At 37.5% G+C, this 17,648-nt stretch overlaps 4 protein-coding genes and 1 long non-coding RNA gene across 7 annotated transcripts; 3 read left to right on the top strand and 2 right to left on the bottom strand.

Moving 5' to 3' along the window:
* Positions 1 to 6: 6 nt before the first annotated feature.
* On the bottom strand, positions 7 to 5,500 carry LOC122408352 (sialin-like). The gene is made up of 6 exons (XM_043415077.1): positions 5,277 to 5,500; positions 3,030 to 3,335; positions 1,999 to 2,557; positions 1,444 to 1,763; positions 995 to 1,239; positions 7 to 246 (listed from the first exon to the last, which is right to left on the bottom strand). Exons 1-6 carry the CDS (start codon positions 5,308 to 5,310, stop codon positions 61 to 63), a joined length of 1,650 nt encoding a protein of 549 aa, XP_043271012.1. The 5' UTR covers positions 5,311 to 5,500; the 3' UTR covers positions 7 to 60.
* Positions 4,749 to 8,475, top strand: LOC122408358 (uncharacterized). 3 transcript variants are annotated; one of them, XR_006260466.1, is made up of 5 exons: positions 4,749 to 5,027; positions 6,385 to 6,681; positions 7,641 to 7,792; positions 8,168 to 8,275; positions 8,381 to 8,475. It is a non-coding gene; the product is annotated as an uncharacterized lncRNA (long non-coding RNA). The 3 variants fall into 3 exon arrangements; XR_006260464.1 differs by lacking the exon at positions 4,749 to 5,027 and adding an exon at positions 5,588 to 5,707; XR_006260465.1 differs by lacking the exon at positions 4,749 to 5,027 and adding an exon at positions 5,588 to 5,707 and having other exon boundaries at positions 8,354 to 8,475.
* A 1,938-nt stretch (positions 8,476 to 10,413) lies between these two features.
* On the top strand, positions 10,414 to 13,086 carry Rpt6 (26S proteasome regulatory subunit Rpt6). Its single transcript, XM_043415080.1, has 6 exons — positions 10,414 to 10,598; positions 10,709 to 10,853; positions 10,934 to 11,344; positions 11,688 to 11,914; positions 12,003 to 12,278; positions 12,495 to 13,086. The coding sequence occupies exons 1-6, from the start codon at positions 10,581 to 10,583 to the stop codon at positions 12,633 to 12,635; spliced, it is 1,218 nt and encodes a 405-aa protein (XP_043271015.1). The 5' UTR covers positions 10,414 to 10,580; the 3' UTR covers positions 12,636 to 13,086.
* A 185-nt stretch (positions 13,087 to 13,271) lies between these two features.
* LOC122408353 (uncharacterized) lies at positions 13,272 to 15,599 on the bottom strand. Its single transcript, XM_043415078.1, has 3 exons — positions 15,393 to 15,599; positions 15,211 to 15,276; positions 13,272 to 14,900 (listed from the first exon to the last, which is right to left on the bottom strand). Exon 3 carries the CDS (start codon positions 14,869 to 14,871, stop codon positions 13,330 to 13,332), a length of 1,542 nt encoding a protein of 513 aa, XP_043271013.1. The 5' UTR covers positions 14,872 to 14,900; positions 15,211 to 15,276; positions 15,393 to 15,599; the 3' UTR covers positions 13,272 to 13,329.
* A 196-nt stretch (positions 15,600 to 15,795) lies between these two features.
* On the top strand, positions 15,796 to 17,216 carry LOC122408356 (uncharacterized). Its single transcript, XM_043415081.1, has 3 exons — positions 15,796 to 15,953; positions 16,361 to 16,516; positions 16,868 to 17,216. Exons 1-3 carry the CDS (start codon positions 15,879 to 15,881, stop codon positions 17,003 to 17,005), a joined length of 369 nt encoding a protein of 122 aa, XP_043271016.1. The 5' UTR covers positions 15,796 to 15,878; the 3' UTR covers positions 17,006 to 17,216.
* The last annotated feature ends 432 nt before the right edge of the window (positions 17,217 to 17,648 follow it).

The raw sequence follows: 17,648 nt of genomic DNA, 5'->3' as shown, positions 1-17,648 counted from the left end.
TGTGGATCGTTTTCGTGAAGTGTTCTCTCTTTCAAGAAGTACATTGAAAAAATTTGTCTCTCAAGTTTTGGCTGCTTGTTTGGATTGTTGAGAGGCTCCCTGCTCACTCGCTTGTTGGCTATCATCAACTTTAATTTCATTCCAACTCTGGACCTTGCCACTTCCGCCGACGATGAATATCAGCATGCAACATATGCAAACCGCAGCGCCTATCCAGAACAATATTCTCCACTTCTCGATTGGATTCTAAGAAAACGGAGTAAAATATTAGTGAATGAAAATGAGGCCGGTCGGACTCCCAGTTTGCTTCAAGCTTTACCCCCGGATGCGCTATCTCGTTACGATTGAAATTCACTTTTCTTCATTTTCTTCATTCGGAAAAAGGAAGCGAGAAAATTTCTTTCGAAAACGAGCTTTTAATCGTAGATATTTATTTGTTAAAGTGAGAGTGTCGATGACGATGGTAGTGATGATGACGTAAATGGGTGATGCAACTTGTAGGTACTCTTCGTACTATAATTTTGTAAATATATAGGAACGAGAAGTACCTACGAGTCTAAAACACCAAGATGATATCTCGATCGTCACGGGATCTTATTCGACCTCGTCACGAAATGGCGTCATTATTTCGAATGATGTACGAAGATGAAAACCAGTGCGATATTTACGTTCCGAACTTCTCTTTTCCGATTAATGGAGGTAGCGAATCAGCGGAAGCGTTTAAACTCATGCGGTAGGAAAGCGTTCACAATTCCTCAGTACTGCCCGTACTATGAAATTTTACTACAGAGTACAGGGCGCACTAAAGATTCGTGATCACTAGCACCCGAGTGCGTGAATTATCGAGTTTTAATAGAATTCAAACTGCTGCAATATGAGCGTGTGAGTGCGTAAATACGAAAGCGAGAAGGAGAAGGGACGATACGAATAAAGTGAATCGAAATCATGATTTTTCTCGTTGATTTAAAGCGGCCACTCGGCTGCCATTACTTACGCCCCATTTGCCAGCGACTTCTTCGATCACAGGCGGTACTATTATTCCGGAAAGACATCCCAATGTGTTCATTAAACCGTAAAGAAAGCCCGCGTAGTTCGGGGAAAGATCCTGGTTGTTTGACAGATTCGATATCGACGCTGCTCCGTTCAATCCTAACGCAAGAACCAGAAATACGTTCGCCCAGATAAATGCACAGCCCAAGTATCCAACAATGATTAGACACAGTCCTGGTAACAAGTGTGCTGTAACCAAATAAAACAGGAGGATCGAGGCGTCCAAGAGTTTTCAAACCTATTTCTCTTCTCAAATTTTTTCAATACTTGAATACAAAATTTCTTGAGCCAAATCGAAGTATTCGACCGTTGAAATATTTTGAATTATTTGGCATTCGATTGACCTCGAGGAATTTTCAAACAAAATCGGATTAAAATTCAGAGGCGTCTTACAAAAAATCGTAGCGCTCTTTCGCAAGGTCGTGACCGACATTAGTTTTCGCTTCTGTATAGTGTCTCCAGCCCATCCGAAGAAAAAGGAAAATATAACCCGACTAGCCCACGGTAAGCCGGATACGACACCGCCTTTAGTCAGCTTAAATCCGAGGGCTTTCGTCTGATAAAGCATCATTCCACTCTGATAGAAAAACAGGAGGAAAACATTGCCGAAGTGACAGAGGGTGAGGCAGAGGAAGGGAATCGAAGTTAAAATTTCGCGAATCGGCGTCGTCTTCAAAGATGGTTTTTCTTTTCGTACGACTCCAGCCTGAGAACTGTAAGATTAAAAATGCTATGATTAAGAATAAATTTCAAAAAACGAACCTCAACAAATATTCGAGCGACTTTTTCCTTGTATCATGGAATTTTGTTGAATTTTTATAATAATTTCTTGGAAAATGTTTGATTTTTTTATGGAGAATCTTTCGCTCTAATGACACATCGAACATTTTTTTAGAATTATCAAAAAAACAGAGAGTAAAGTCAGAGTGAACATTTCAGAGTTCTCACCTGAGGATGTATTCTTTTTCAGCGTCGCTGATACGAGGATGTTCCTCGGGAGAGTCGAAAGTGAGGAGGAACCAGAAGCCGGTCCAAACGATGGTGACCAACGCTGGAAAGTACCAACCAGCTTCCCAATTGATATTCTCAGCAATGCTGGAAATGATGCCAAAGAGAAAAATGGAGCCGAATGTTCCACCTTGGAGAGTCCAAACGAAGCGTCCTTTTTCTGTGGGCGGTGCCCACCGAGCGACCAATGTGTGACAAGACGGAAACGTGATGCCTCCGGTGAAGCCGATAATTACTCTCGAAGCAGCCAACGCCATCCAGTGAATTTGTGCTATTAGCGGCGTTAAGAGGGAAATAATCGCAGCGAGAAGCGACGACCAAAAAACCGACTGCCTCGGACCGTATTTCTGGGCCAATAGGCCGCCGACCAAATTTCCTGGCACGTTTCCCCAACCGTAGGCTGATATCAATTGGCCACGGGTGAAAGCGCTCCACTCGAAAGGTTCGCCAGTGAATAGACGAACATTGCTCATTCTCTCCCCCAGTGTTTCGTTCCCTTCTGAACATTTTTTATCATTTTATTTACCCTCGTTTTGGGGATAGAAACAGTTGAAGAAAATCAATCAAAATCTCATCCTTCCTCGGGTCTACGTATCGTAGGATTAATGAAATGAAAATTTTTGAAGTTTTCAATTCAGTTTTTACTAATTAGACCTCAAGGGTTCGAATAGAAGCTGAAAATTTCTAGAAACCGACTAAGTTAGAGTTCACACTCATTTGCAGATTGGACTGTGAGACCACAGGATTGTGAATTAACCCTCAAAATATTTTTTAGAAGATGAACGAACGCTTCGACCATCCAAAATCGAAGAAATATTTACGAAAAAGGAAAAGCACTAAATTTTAAGCAGCAAAGCGTTCGAATCGGGGCTCAGAACGTGTTCAGGAGTTCCCCAGACCCCGAATACACTTTAAGGGTTGAAAACTATGCTAAGAAAAAAAAAGTAGAAATTATTGTAAAAATAACTTGCTCATTGCAGGAAGACGACCCCCCGTCTCGTTGGTGCTACGAGATACAATGGAGTGAGAAGAATTTTGGAAGTCGGCCTCGAAATCGTAACTCGATGAAAGGTCGTCTAAAGGATCGAGAACAAGCCACCGCTTCGGTCGATCATCTTCCGACGGAGAATCGATGCAAGCCCCAGAACTTTGTTTGGCGTCAGCTCCAGTTTTGATCATAGGTACGGCAAGTATTGCCATTTGCAATCGGCACATATAACTGACCCAACAGGCGGTGAACATCATGATGCAGATGACAACTCTCGCGGGAATCCATTCTGGAAGAGAGAACGAGAGAGAGAGAGAGATTTTTTTTTTCAGTGACTGAATTTCAAAGAATTTTTAATGTTGTAAAGTCGAAACTGATTGCTCAACGATAGCAGCAATTATAATAGCTTCCACGAAGCGAGGAAACAACAAAGAGACTCACGCGTAAGCCTCCCGGGCATTTTGCTAATTGCTATTACGAAAAAACTACGAAATCACAATTATTCAGAGAAACGGAAGAGACGCGAGCGAAAAAATATGAAAAAAGAAGTAAAACGGTGCGACATTTAATTGAGGGAATGTAAAGAGTCGAAGCCATGGCGATTGCCATTCCGATCCTCGCTCGTTCAGCTCGATTATCGCCTTCTTTTTTTTCCCCGTTCATTCTGTCAAAACTTACATTTCGTGCAGTTATTACACCTACGAATATTTCAGGCAATGCTCGCCACCCCCTCTGTACCCGAAACACTATTTCAACGAATCGGTAAACAAGTTGCATAATAATAATGGCTTTCCGCTGTACAAATGACATTGATGACGCGAGAGATTTTGTACACTCGAGTGCTGCGACACGCGACTCCAAGAGTCGTGGATAAACCATTTATTTCGAGTTCCTCGACAATTTTTTTTATCTCCATTCAGCCAGATGCAAACCATGTCACGTTTCTTCAAAAGCCGAACTTCAATCATTGATAATTTCTCTAATAACCACGAAACTCTCGTTTGTTTATCATCGTCAAGATATCATTTTTAAGTTGCAATTTTTCTCGGAATGAAACTTCAGAAAATTGAGCACCAATCACAGCAAATATAGAGTTTGAACAAAATATTTTCCTTCGTTTCCGCAATCCGTTCGAGCAAACTCCTCGACAAACTCTTTTCAACACAACACAACAGTCAATATTTGCATGTCACGAAAATGGCCAACGCATTTTTGTACTGTGCATACAGAATAATTGGTGCGGAGATCCCTGCTCGGTAAATACGGACAAGATAACATTATTCCATATATTCTCGCAGTATTCGAGCTACCTTCCGAGAAGCCTTTGTCTATCATTTTTTTAATTGAAGCATTTATTCAGGCCATGGCTGTATGATTATATTCCAAATTCTAAACCGATTTGTTAGCATGTTGATGTTTCTATCAGCGATTCCGAGGACTTGAACGTTTCAATCACGAGAACTTGGCAATTGTTTGACAAATTTGTTTGGAGAATTGTACAAAGAATGTAGTAAGAAAAAACGAAATGAAAAAAAAATGTGGATTTTACTCGTTTACTTTTGGGAACAAGAGCGATGGAAAAAGTGACACGAATTTTTTGAGTTTATCGTTGGAATTTTTTGCACCGCGAGTTTTAACATTCTTTGAAAAGATAACAAATAATGTTATCAAATAATTTAGCCTGTTTTATGAAATTCTTTAAACATTCACGGAGAAGTTGAGCATGGAGCGTGTTTCAGAGAGAATGCGAGGTCCGAGATAAAAATGATTGTCGATAATTTGTATTGTTCGAAGATTGCGAGAAACTTTAGTGAAGCGGTGGTAGTTCGATCGTTGTAATCGTAGATGATTGTTATGTGGCAGAGAAACAGTAGCAACAGCGGCAGCGAGAGTATCGAGTAATCGAAACGCCGTTCTATATTATTAAACACGTCGTACAACCGATCGTTCTCAACAGCGTTCTATCTATCGCTTCCTATACGTAGGGTTTAACGATGAAAAAAGTTTTCAAACGTTTTTAATGGCTCGATACAAAACGAGCGATTGAAGTCGTACAAAAAAAAACAGTTTAATTTCGAGACAAGACATTCGAACACAATGTGTCCTTGCCTTCTTTTTTTGAGCTCAGAAATTGTGAGAAAATAGTAAAAATTAATAAATTGTCGCAACCGTAGTTTAGTAAAGTATCATAGAAATGGAAAAAATGTGTGTAGCTCGAGATTGTACTCACGTGGGCAGAACTTTTCGAAGTATTGTTTGTACATTCTGGTACCGTCGGCTGTAGGTGAGGTTTCCGGTCGCACCGCGAAATTTCACGTACCAATTGTAAACAACAACGTTTTTTTTTTCAATTTAACCGGGAAATGAATTATTCGTCCCCATTTTCAATCGAACGTTCAGAGTTTAAGCTCTACTATGTTTTTTCTTTCTGTTTTATAGAAAATGTATGGAATGCAGTTTGAAAGAATGAAGAGACGAAGTTCAAGGGCGATTGAATCTCTTGGAGGATCCACGATTGACTGATCGCGTCTCTCACCAGGAACGAGAGTTTTAAGATCTTCGATCGACCCGGGGGAAAAACTCAGGGGAGTGGGAGAACGAAAATCCACCAATCGCCGTCATGTGCAGTGACCAATTGCACTTCCGCGTGCCCACGCTTCGGTATTTCTCTACCTGCGATTCGGCTCATCCCCTCTACGCCTCGTCCACCCTGCTCAGAATACCATTTCACGAATATTCTCAAACGAATATTATATTTTAAATTATTTTATTTTCGGGCATTCTCGAGGCGTTCATTGCCTTTTTCGTTAGTTTATTGTTTCAACGTTTTTCACAGGAGTTTGAATGATGATTTCGACTCGTTTTCAGCTCGGGAAGTTTTTACGCTTTGCCTTAAATGCACGCTTACTGCAGCATGAATCGCTCGTCGAGACCCTAACTCTTGGATCGAAGATATTTTGAGTTTTTTAATCGTACATTTTTTTCCATACACATGGTTTGCTTCAAAATTTTCATAAATCGAGCCGCTGATCAGGAATTTGTCATAAAAATTCAGTAATAAACGAAAGTTTTCGATCAATACTGGTGTGAGTTTGGATCGTAAACTTTTGAAATAGTTCTCAACGATTTTTTGGAGTGTAATGTGGCTGGGAAAAAATTACAATCGCCATTTTCATAGCAGATGAGCGGACAATGTATTTTTCACGAAAAAGTACAAATTTTGAGTGTTTTTTCATGCACGATGTTCGTGTAATCCAAATAATGGATGCTTGCATATTTCGTACATTTGTGAATGTTCCACGGGCCATGTACCCTGAAATATTTGGTTTCTCTTGCAGCAAAAGTCGTTCCTTGAGGAAAAGAGTGGGCAAAGAAAACTCCGCCATTGCTCAACGGGTCCGATGAGTAAACAGCGATTCTTCCACCGGGACTTATCTCAACGTATGAGAAATGGAAAAGAAAAACATAAAAGAGTCGACGAGATTGTCAGGATTGAAGGATTGATAGTGTCAGGGCTTGTGATTCTCGAAGGAAGTAAGGACGGCCAGATTATCGCGAATGAACGAACTGCAGTGCTCAGGGTCAGAGTTGCTCAGAGGAAAATTCATCGAGAGGAGAGAAAATGGAGTCCCTCGGTAAATGTTCTTTCTGCAAATTTCTATCCGAATAACACGCAGTAAATGCGTGACGATTTTGACGCTTGCAAATAAGGTTTCGCTCTTCGATGCTTTAGTCAAATTCTTTGGAATTTATGAATTTATTCAGCAGCGTTCTCTGTGCCATAAAACAAGCTTGGCAAGAACCTGGGATTACAAAGGATCCCTTTTAAAAACAGCCAAAGTGCCAGCATTCCTTTGCAAAACCCAAGGAAACCCCATTTGTCCCAGGTACACGAGGGAATATATTTTTCGTTGCAATCCATCAAGTTCTTTTGGTTCAAGCCGTAGGACTTGAACTTTCATTTATTTATAATTCACACTTTTCTCACAAACGATCTGCAGATGTTTAGCACACGTGTAGCTCGAAATTTCACTGGGGAAGAATTTCAGAGCGTTGTGATTGAACAAAAATCGTAGAAAAGGCCTTTTTGAAACTGAGAAAATTTATTCTCAGTGGTTGTTATTGTTAAAAAATTATTCTCATTTTTTTATAAGGTGAAACGAGGGCGGTGATTTTACTAAAAATATTCCAACTTTTGGGAGATTTCTCTTTTTTCATATTTTTTCAGGAAATGCTTAGACTCATAAAAATCACGATTCTCGTCGATCGTTTTGAAAAATTATTCAACGTCCAAAATACGAAATTCCTAACCCTTCAAACTCAATGATTCTCAAATATCGTTTCCAGAAAAAATCTTATAGAGGAACGTAACAAGAAATAATCAAAAATATTCTGGGAAAAACATCGAAATTTATCAAACAGATTTATATTTACCAATAAACTTATAGTTTCGTCACTGCATATCAATTTTCGTAAATTTTTTTAAATGAACAAATGTTTTTCGATTTTTTTTTACTCACTGACAAAGAAAATCACCTTATCGTACTCTCACAACCTGGGTTGAAAAAATTATATCTTGTAGTTCTTTTTGTAGAGTTCATGTCTCGAAGTAAAAAAATACTATGGAAGAATACTGGACGAAAAACGATTTGAAAGGGGAAGTCAAGGAAATGTGGGCGAGGATGAGATGTGGCAACATGGGAAAAATGGGCAACAAGGGATACAGGAACACCGAGTGTCGCATATGTAAGGAAGATTGATTGATTGATTGATTCCATTTAATTAGCCTTTGGCTACTCTTAATACATTGTTGTACAATCTTATTTCAAATTACTAATTACTAATTATCGATTCAATCCAATATCGCATTTTCCCTCTTTGTGTACTGTTTCAGTCTTTCTTTAAATATATCAATATTCCCTATTTCTTTTATCACATTTGGTAGTTTGCTGTACATGTCAAACCCTGTGTACGCAATACATCTTTGCACAGCTGTTGTCCTACATTTTTTCATTTTTATGTTCTCTCGTCGTAGTGTGTTATAATTCATTTTTCGTGTTATTGTTAAAAAGCCTAATTCGACTATCACATCTCTAATTCTAAAAAACCACCAATTTTTAGGAATTCATTTCATCCCTTAAATATGCGAGTGGGCGTACAGATCGTGGGGGTACAATAAGGTGACTTTTCTTGTGATTACTGGAGTTTTAGTGGAATCAATTAATTGACGTAATTATCGAAATTTTTTGTTTATAATAATGATTTATTTTTCACAATGTTCATGATGATATTTAAATGTTTTTAAAGGAATAAAATGTTTTTTTTTGTCTACAGTCTTAGCTGGAAATATTCGAATTCGTATAAGTGTGACCGGGCCTCGAGGAAAATCATTTCAAAATAATGCAGCGAGTGTTAAAAAGATGAGAAAAGAAAAGGAGACTGACTCATCGTGACCAACAAGGATTTAAGGGAAAATGAGCGGCACCTGGTCTTCAATAAAACTAAGGATACTTCGAGGGTCCTTTTTTCTTCGAATCCACCCCCTGGGCTTAGTCAAACGATACAAAATGGAGGAATATAATTGGCGGTGGTTACAGCCCGCGAGTGGATAATCACAATGGCAAATAAATGAACGAGATAACTGGGGGTGGTTTTTTGCATGGATATAATTAAAAAATAGGAAATTTCAAGACAGCAGCGAAGAAATTTCAAAGGAAAAAGCGCGTAACGACGGATACATAATCCCTGTCTTCATTGGGGCTTCCTCGCGTACCTGGCCGGCTATGTTTATTGTACGAAAATCCCTTGAGAAGGGTCGTAAAACCTTTTCGTAGGCCATCTCTTCTTGCCCCATTGTTTCTCAACGTGCAAAATTTCAGTGTAAAATCTGACGAAACTTTCACTTCACTGTATGGTCACCAAAACTCAAAAGAAAACAGAATTTCAAGAGCTTCGTTGATCGGAAAATTTGTTAAAATTTTCATTATCGTCCCGTACACATTTTTTGTCTGACAAATTTTACTATCGTTTTTGAAAATGTTTCCAGCACTTTGGCATCGAGTATAAAGTTTTCAAAATTCTTATCAAGATTTTTCAAGGCATAAATAAAATTCAATCCAACAAAAATACGAATCAATGTTTGAGTAATTTCTTTTCATTTTCTCTGACATTTATTCCAAGCAATAAAAATATATGGAAAACTGAATTTATGAAAAACTTGAAATAGAAAATATACGCTTGTAACGGATTTTTTGGCAGGCTTAAATTACAAAAAATACCAAAATTGTTATATTCATCAAGTACCTGCTCGTTCATTACTGACGGATATAAGCGGCGTTCGTTCCGTGTATTCGATATCATTGAAATAATTCATATTGAGAATAACAGTCGAGTTTTTTCCTCGAAGTATTTTCTCGAAGAATAGCGAATCGAATTGTTTTTTCCCGAAATAATTTTTCGTTGCAACTCCTCTACACGAAGATAATTAAGAATTAATATGGCTGAGTTCATACAAACGCGGCTCGCAGCAGACTTTCGACGTTTATCAGTAAGGCTCATTCTTCTACTGAATACATTTGTAATAAATACTCTTAACAATCTCTAAGTTCGAAGGTCAACGAAAATCGTGCATGTTCGATTTTTTTCCGAGAAATTCGATAAGGATTGTTTTATATTCGTAAATATTAAGGATTTTGTTTGATTGTAAAACGGATTTGGTGTTGGGCGAACCAAATTATTTTCAATCAGAGATTTGATTTTTTTGAGTTTAAAAATTTTTGTTTACCTATGCATGACTTTGGAAATAGCAATCCTGGAATAGTTTTATTGTATTTAGGGGCACTTTACAATATTTTTTTACACAAACAGATTATTTGATTTCCTCGTGTTTCATTGATTTTCTTTTTCACATTCTTTTGAGGATTTAATATATATGATAACTAGAAAAACAGTAAAAGAGGTTAATGTCTATGAAAATTTATTGCTAAACATGTTTTTTGTGCATTTTATCATGCACGATAAAAGGGCTCATTTTTGAGCCAATCGAATGGGTCAATCATCTATATGGTTTTTAAAAAATAAATAAAATTGGGTGAGAATTAGAAATGTCCGTTGACAAAATATTTTTTCGGAATTCAATTCGATAGGGTCAAAATTAGCTGAAAATGGCGTCGTCGCTATTTCTGGTCAGCCGAAAAAACTCGAGCTAGAAGTTCTAGATACTATGCATAGATGTCGTAGTAAGCATTTTCTTCATCGATTTTCTCAAAAGTGGTCAACTTCACGCATATCGTGATTCTGGGGTGACTTTTTCTTCTCAATTTTCTAGGGAGTTCGTGCTGCGGATACGTTCATTACGGTGACAAGCGTTTCTCCTCTCCGGTGTTCTTTTCTTGCCATTCTGTCTGACGAAGATTGTCACGTTAAGAGTTAAGAGTGATTTGTATTTTTGAGTAATCCTTTGGCTTATGAATTGTCGCAGGTGTTGAAGTCGTATTATCATATAAAACGCGAGAGAATCCGCGACTTTCTCGCCATGACGATTACGAATAAGGTACAGTGAGATTTTTCACTTTTGACAGCGTTTTTTTCGAAATTTATGAATCATAACCCCAAAACTAATTAATTTTTTTATATATTCCTCTGGGAATAAAATACTATTAGATGGAGATTGACGAGAAGGCCATGAAGGGAGAGGGCTTCAAGCCTTACTACATTACGAAAATTGAGGAATTGCAACTTATTGTCGCTGAGAAAAGTCAAAATCTGAGACGATTGCAAGCTCAGCGCAACGAACTCAATGCCAAAGGTCAGGTTGATTTTGAGCACTTTTTTTTACTCAATACCCTCGGAATATGCTACAGAAATTCTAACTTTTTTTTCTTACAGTTCGCATGTTGAGAGAAGAGCTCCAACTTCTCCAGGAGCAAGGTTCTTATGTGGGTGAAGTAGTAAAGCCGATGGACAAGAAGAAAGTTCTTGTCAAAGTCCATCCAGAAGGAAAATTCGTTGTAGATATCGACAAGAACATTGACATCAATGATGTGACTCCAAACTCTAGAGTAGCTCTGAGGAACGAGAGTTACACTCTCCACAAAATTTTGCCAAACAAAGTCGATCCTCTCGTTTCTCTCATGATGGTAGAAAAAGTTCCAGACTCCACTTACGAGATGGTCGGTGGTTTGGACAAGCAGATCAAAGAAATCAAAGAGGTTATCGAACTTCCCGTTAAACACCCTGAACTTTTTGATGCTCTGGGTATCGCTCAGCCCAAGGGGGTTTTGCTCTATGGACCACCCGGTATGTTACAATTCGTCTGATTTTATCTCGCCTTTTAACCAAAGAACTTTTGAAACTGCCTAAAAAATTGTAAATGTACTCTTGTTACCTTTATTAGTTGCATAAATTTTGAAAGAAATTAATGAATTCAGGTTGAAGAGTGGTTAAAAGCGGTTTGAAATTGAATTTAGCATTGAGAATGGGAATTAGAGTTATTGAATGATCAGGAAAATCAATAGAACTAATCTAAAAAAAACGAACAAACGTTTGAAGACGATTTCTTATTTGCTATTGAAAAAATCATCACTCATTTTTTCGTTATTGATTCAATGGATGTTGCCGTTAATTTCTGAATTTTCCATAGGTACGGGAAAAACTCTGTTGGCTCGTGCAGTTGCCCATCATACGGAGTGCACTTTCATCCGAGTTTCCGGTTCCGAGTTGGTACAGAAATTTATTGGAGAAGGTTCGCGAATGGTGCGAGAACTTTTTGTTATGGCGAGAGAACATGCGCCTTCCATTATTTTCATGGATGAAATTGATTCTATCGGAAGCTCTCGTATAGAATCTGGTTCGGGGGGAGACAGTGAGGTAATTGAACAATTGATTGTTTTTATTCTTGCATATTTTCACCAAAAATGCGAATGATGGAAAACCAAAATGATTTTTGCGATTGAAGGTGCAAAGAACTATGCTCGAACTGTTGAATCAATTGGATGGTTTCGAAGCTACTAAAAACATCAAAGTCATCATGGCTACCAATCGAATCGACATCTTGGATCCTGCACTTCTCCGTCCGGGTCGTATCGACCGGAAAATCGAATTCCCACCACCAAACGAAGAAGCAAGGCTCGATATTCTTAAAATTCATTCGAGAAAAATGAACCTCACGAGAGGAATAAACCTGAGAAAAATCGCTGAACTCATGCCTGGAGCTTCAGGTGCCGAAGTAAAGGTAAAGTTTTTATTTTGTTTTCATGTTTAATATTTCGGAGTAAAAAACACGGTGCAATTTGGGTGTAAAGCTCGTTGAAAAATTGGGGAAAGCTCACAATATCACAGGAAATTCGATTTGTATATTGAAAAACTGCCGGTTGGAATCGTGAAATATCTTTCACAGGATTTTCACGCGCTTAAAAATGAATGTTGAAAGAAAAATTTCGGTTTCCAGGGTGTATGCACAGAAGCAGGAATGTACGCTCTACGAGAACGCAGAGTTCACGTTACTCAGGAGGATTTCGAAATGGCGGTTGCTAAAGTGATGCAAAAAGATTCGGAAAAGAACATGTCGATCAAGAAACTGTGGAAGTAAACAGTCGGGCCACCGGACTAACCGAATTTTATAGCATCTCTCATCCTCCATTTTTATTCTCAATTGTCACACGTTGATCGGATGACGAGTCATCGTAAGATCCCGGAAAGCGATGACCGATTTCTATACATACGAATATACTCTACATATATCCTGAACGAAATGAACGTTTGCCGTATTTCAGTGCACTATAAATCGGTCGTTTCTATATTGAAGCGATACAAATATTCCGATAAAGAAAAAACGTTAGTTTTTTTTCTTTCGCAAGGATCAGACCTTCCGTTCACCGCATAACTTCTTTCTGTCTTTGCGATCACAGACCGAAATCACGGGCCAATAAAAAATAACGCGAATAATAAATAAAAAATCCAGCTTGATTTCGGCCCAATTATAAATTACTGGAAAGTATTAATTCGTAAAATCTGATCAGTCATAAACTTGTAAAATAATACTTTTTGTCTTTTTTTAAAAACTTCTTATGTTTTCAACTTTTTCATTCGCAACGAAAACGATATAGAATATAAATAGGGACAAAACAGAAATGAATAATTACGGATTTGCACAATTTTTAAAAACGTGTAAGTCGGGCTTCCCTTCAATTCTTTTTTTGACAGAAAAAAAAATTGAACAGGATGATTTGATCAATGTTGCCGGTAATTATTTCGATTAGAAAATTATTACAATATTTAATTATTTATTTTTTTCGACCCCAGGAGGGGGTTTGCGGATTGGTCAATGGTTTGACTGATTTCTTGATTTTTGGCGTTTTAAATTTTGGCATCGGACGAGCACGAAAGACGTACGATTCATCGGATTTTTTTACGTTTGCCTTCCTTTTACTTAACAAACGTTCGTTCCGCTCCTGGAAGCTGTCGCTGATCGGAACGGGGCCCGCTGATTCTTTCGTCGTTCCGCTACAACTCGGTCCAGCCGAGTCACTTTCTTCAGGTTTCGAGCCTAGCTTTTTTCCTTTGATTTTCCTTGTCGAATGCAAGAATTTTCCTCGTGATGAGTTGTGCTCGAAAACTCGGTTGCGCCACTGCGGCAAAAGTTGGCCAGAGTAGAGTGGCTTTGTATGAAATCTTTTGGGAGTTTCTGTTATAAATCGGCACATCGCTTCTGCCATACTGACGAATCGACCGGAACGTCGACGACCTTCGCTCGTCAGAACACCCGGTCTTGTTACACCTCTTGGATTTTTTTTGGTTCTCGTTTGTGAAACTTTCTCGGGCGTAGGAGATTTCACCACTTTTGACAAACATTCAGGACTCTGCAGTCCTTCAATTGTCTCCGGATCTTTCAATTCCTCATCACTTTTCAGACAGTAAGTGTGATTCATCAGTCTTAGCGTTGGACCAGCATTTAGCCTTGTCTCCGAGATGTTTTCCACAGGAGTAAACATAATTAAATCCGAGGAACACGACAGTGTTTGCTGTCCTCCTATCATTTTTATATCTATTTTTTTACAATTTTCCTTTCCTAAGGATTGGCAAGAACAAAAGTTGTTTCCACTATTACCCGACTCATTCGTTGGTTTTGAATTGATTTCTCGATTTCCATCCTGCGGTTCGTTTTCAAATCTGAGAGTTTTGGCACTTTTTTTTCTGTACGTAATGTTTTCAACACTCATGACATCTATGCTGACTCTGCACATATTTTGCTCATCGGAGTGGATTTCTGGTTTTGTGCAGGGGGTTGAAGTCGTTTGAATTCCAATGTCCCAGGATTCAGCGTAAGAGCTCGGGCTCACAAGCAGTTTACATTTCTTGACAACGCTCTCAGTAGTAATATCACAAGAATTAGTACCACTGGTACCACCTAATACACTTTCATTGACTGTGCTCATGTGTCCACAGAAACCACTGTCTAGATGGGTGGAAGAATCCACTAATTGAGAAGCACTTGGTGTGTCGTCAGAATCAGACATTGCGATCACAGGATTGTCTTTCCACGTGTCAAAGTGTTTTGTGGTTCTGTCAATTTCAGTTAATTTTGTAACTTTGACATCTACGGAGTGGTTTGTAATAATTGTTGGCTTCAATGATTCGTTTATTGTTTGTAACTTATCTTTTTTCACTTTGTTTTGAAATTCATTTCTTTGTTCAACATTGTCTATTGCTGTTTCCAACGAATCTGACGATTTCTGCGGTGATTCTGTCAAAAATGAACTCATCGTTCCACATTCATCTAAGTTTGTTTGCTGAAACTTTGTTCGAGTTGAACACTTGTGTTCCATAGTTGCAATAACACTGACTTGGCCCTTATCTGAAAACAAGTGAAATTGAAGGCAAAATGTGACAATATTTAAATGAGTGTAAAAGAATTTTGACGTACATGCTACTTGAATTTTATTAATAAAATAAATTTCTTGACTTTGTTTGATAAAAAGTAAAACTCTGGATATAAATTAAGATCAAATAACATGAAATTTACTTCGTTGATACATCAATGAATCAGTATTGAATGAATTCAATTTTGATTTATTAACTATTTATTATATTATAATTAATTAATTTGTATTAATTGATCAATTAAAATGAATAGTTAACATTGAATAAAAATAAATTTATATTACCATTAAAAATAAATGATCAATGTCATTGAAATATTTGAAAGCTTTTCCGTTTATCTCGTCACGGGTCTGAAAATGGACGAAAATAACGATTGAATAGTCAGGGTTCAATACTCATATTTTTTTTTTCGAAGAGTATCAAAGTCGTAACGAGTTTATAACAGAAGCCGACAATTTTCGCTTACGAGATTTCAAAAGATGGTCGAGATTGATAAACATGAAAACACGAAATTTGTTCTTCGAACACGAAAGACTGAATAAAAATTTGTATAACAGGAAAAATTATTATAAACCCAAAAGATGGTAGTACATATTATTCGTCAAAAATTTATCGCACGTTCGGTAGTTATTTCACTGGTTATGACGGTTAATGACACCATTGCGTATTTACTTTTGTAAGAGTTGAAAAATTTTTAATTTCGATCTTACGATCCGAATTTGAATCAAAAGAGATTTCGCAATCGGTAATTGGAACCTTTGTATACCGACGGAGTTGAGCAATATTTGACCAACAGAGAAACGTTTTTCTCAACAATAGATATAATTTTTGATTCGAACGATTACCGCTATAGAGCATGACAGTTCGCGGATCGTTGTAAGGTCCGGAGACAGCGAACATAGACCTATATTGTTGCCCGTGTCGTCATCAGTTGCGCAAGCAGGGACGAACGATGCCATCTTACCAGTTTAACCATTTCACAGGACGTCTCCGAGAATCTACACATTTCCAGCCACTTTATCCCATTGTAAGCTTTTCAAACATTTTTACGACTCAAATTTCAGCCTTTTTCCGTTATTTCAAGTCTAATTGTTACAGCGTCGCGACTGTTGTTTCCTTTCGATCGATTCAACTAGCAGACGGTCAAATCTTCATTTTTAAATATAACTTTGAGTTTCGTCACCGAAATCTTATTTTTTCTCTTCTACCCGGTCGTGGGCGATATTTTTGAATCCGTTCTCTTGGAAAATCAAATTCTTGATTCATGTGTGACTTAAGAAAAACTTTTATTCCATAAAAATCACATAACCTCAATTCTTTAAGATCTTGCAACAATCGTGTTTTTTTTTTTCGATTGACAATTAGCTGAATATCCAGTGAAATTTCATGAGCGCTATTGACAAAAATGTTAATAAATTTGAAACTTTTTTGTAGTCTGCGACCCCGTTGCATTCTGCAGATCCACCAAAAATGATCTACGATACAATCAAAACAAAACCAGCAACTGCTGGAAGTGCTCGGTCCTGGAGTAGCACTGTCCAGGAAGGCAAACTTCCTGAGAAAATGCTCAAAACCATGGTAGCATACCAGGTGATTTGAAGCTTGCATGACATTCCTTTATTTCAGTTAAATTTTGATCCCAAGCCTTTTCTCAAAATTTTCCATTATTTTTGTATTTTTTTGAATCTCGCTCTATATTATGATCGACTTAATAACACATTAACCTTTGTTAGACTTTTTATGATTCTCCATAATTTTTCTTAATTTTTACTTCATCAGTCTATTTCACATTTTTATGATTATTTGTCATCATTTCTTTTAATTTTCCAATCTAAATTCTGTTTTTGTGGACATTGCACAATTTTTTTACCATTTTGTTAACATTTAGTAATTTTTTTTCCACAGTACTCTTTCATTGTAATATTCTTTTTTTTTCAACAGAAAGATGTGGAAGCTCCGATTTTCTTGATAAAGGGAACTCCAGACAAAATTATGTTTGGCATGTCATGTGTGGGTCTAGCGATAACTATGGGAATGGCGTTTGAGTTCTTGCTCAGAAGAGCATTCCCTCCGAAGTAAGGAAGACGGCAAGGCTGATGGATAATAGACTCGCGTAGATCGATTAAGATGTAAAGATAAAACAACTTTGCAGCAGCAGTAAAAAATTCTTGAAGATGAATTGTTCAACTTTCTTTTCGTTGATGAGAAATCATTGATGAATACGATTATTTGTCTTGTCGAAGTTGTATCAAAGATGTTTGCTAAATACAAGTTCAATTGTGACATCCAATTTATGCTTTTCATTACCATTTTTTATCCAATGTTCTTCAGCTCTGTGGATCAAGGAAATTTCGTACAACGAAACAGCGATTCTTAATTATAAAATCAAACCATAAAAAAATCTACACGGCTGATTGAAAAATTTCATAAAAAACAAAGAAAGTTTAAAGCGAATCTTCTTAGCTTCTTATTGAAAAATTCTGCACTAAAGTGCCTTATCATGCAATTTACCGAACCCCATAAACATCGTGTTCAACCTCTTTTTGAAGTGCCTGCATTAAAAGTTGGAATACTGAATCAAGATTTAAAAAAACAGGATTTCATAGAATTTTTCATGGTTATGGTGAATAAACTGGAAATCAATATCACAATCTTGGGAGTAGAAAAGACCAGAATTCCTTTGTCGTCTGAAGTTTAATCAAAGTGCGTTCAATAATGATTT

Source organism: Venturia canescens, chromosome 3 (genome assembly GCF_019457755.1).
Source record: "Venturia canescens isolate UGA chromosome 3, ASM1945775v1, whole genome shotgun sequence".
Classification (NCBI taxonomy): Eukaryota; Metazoa; Arthropoda; class Insecta; order Hymenoptera; family Ichneumonidae; genus Venturia; species Venturia canescens.
The sequence above is the reverse complement of the archived record's forward strand: the minus strand, read 5'-3'. Positions and strand labels throughout refer to the sequence as shown.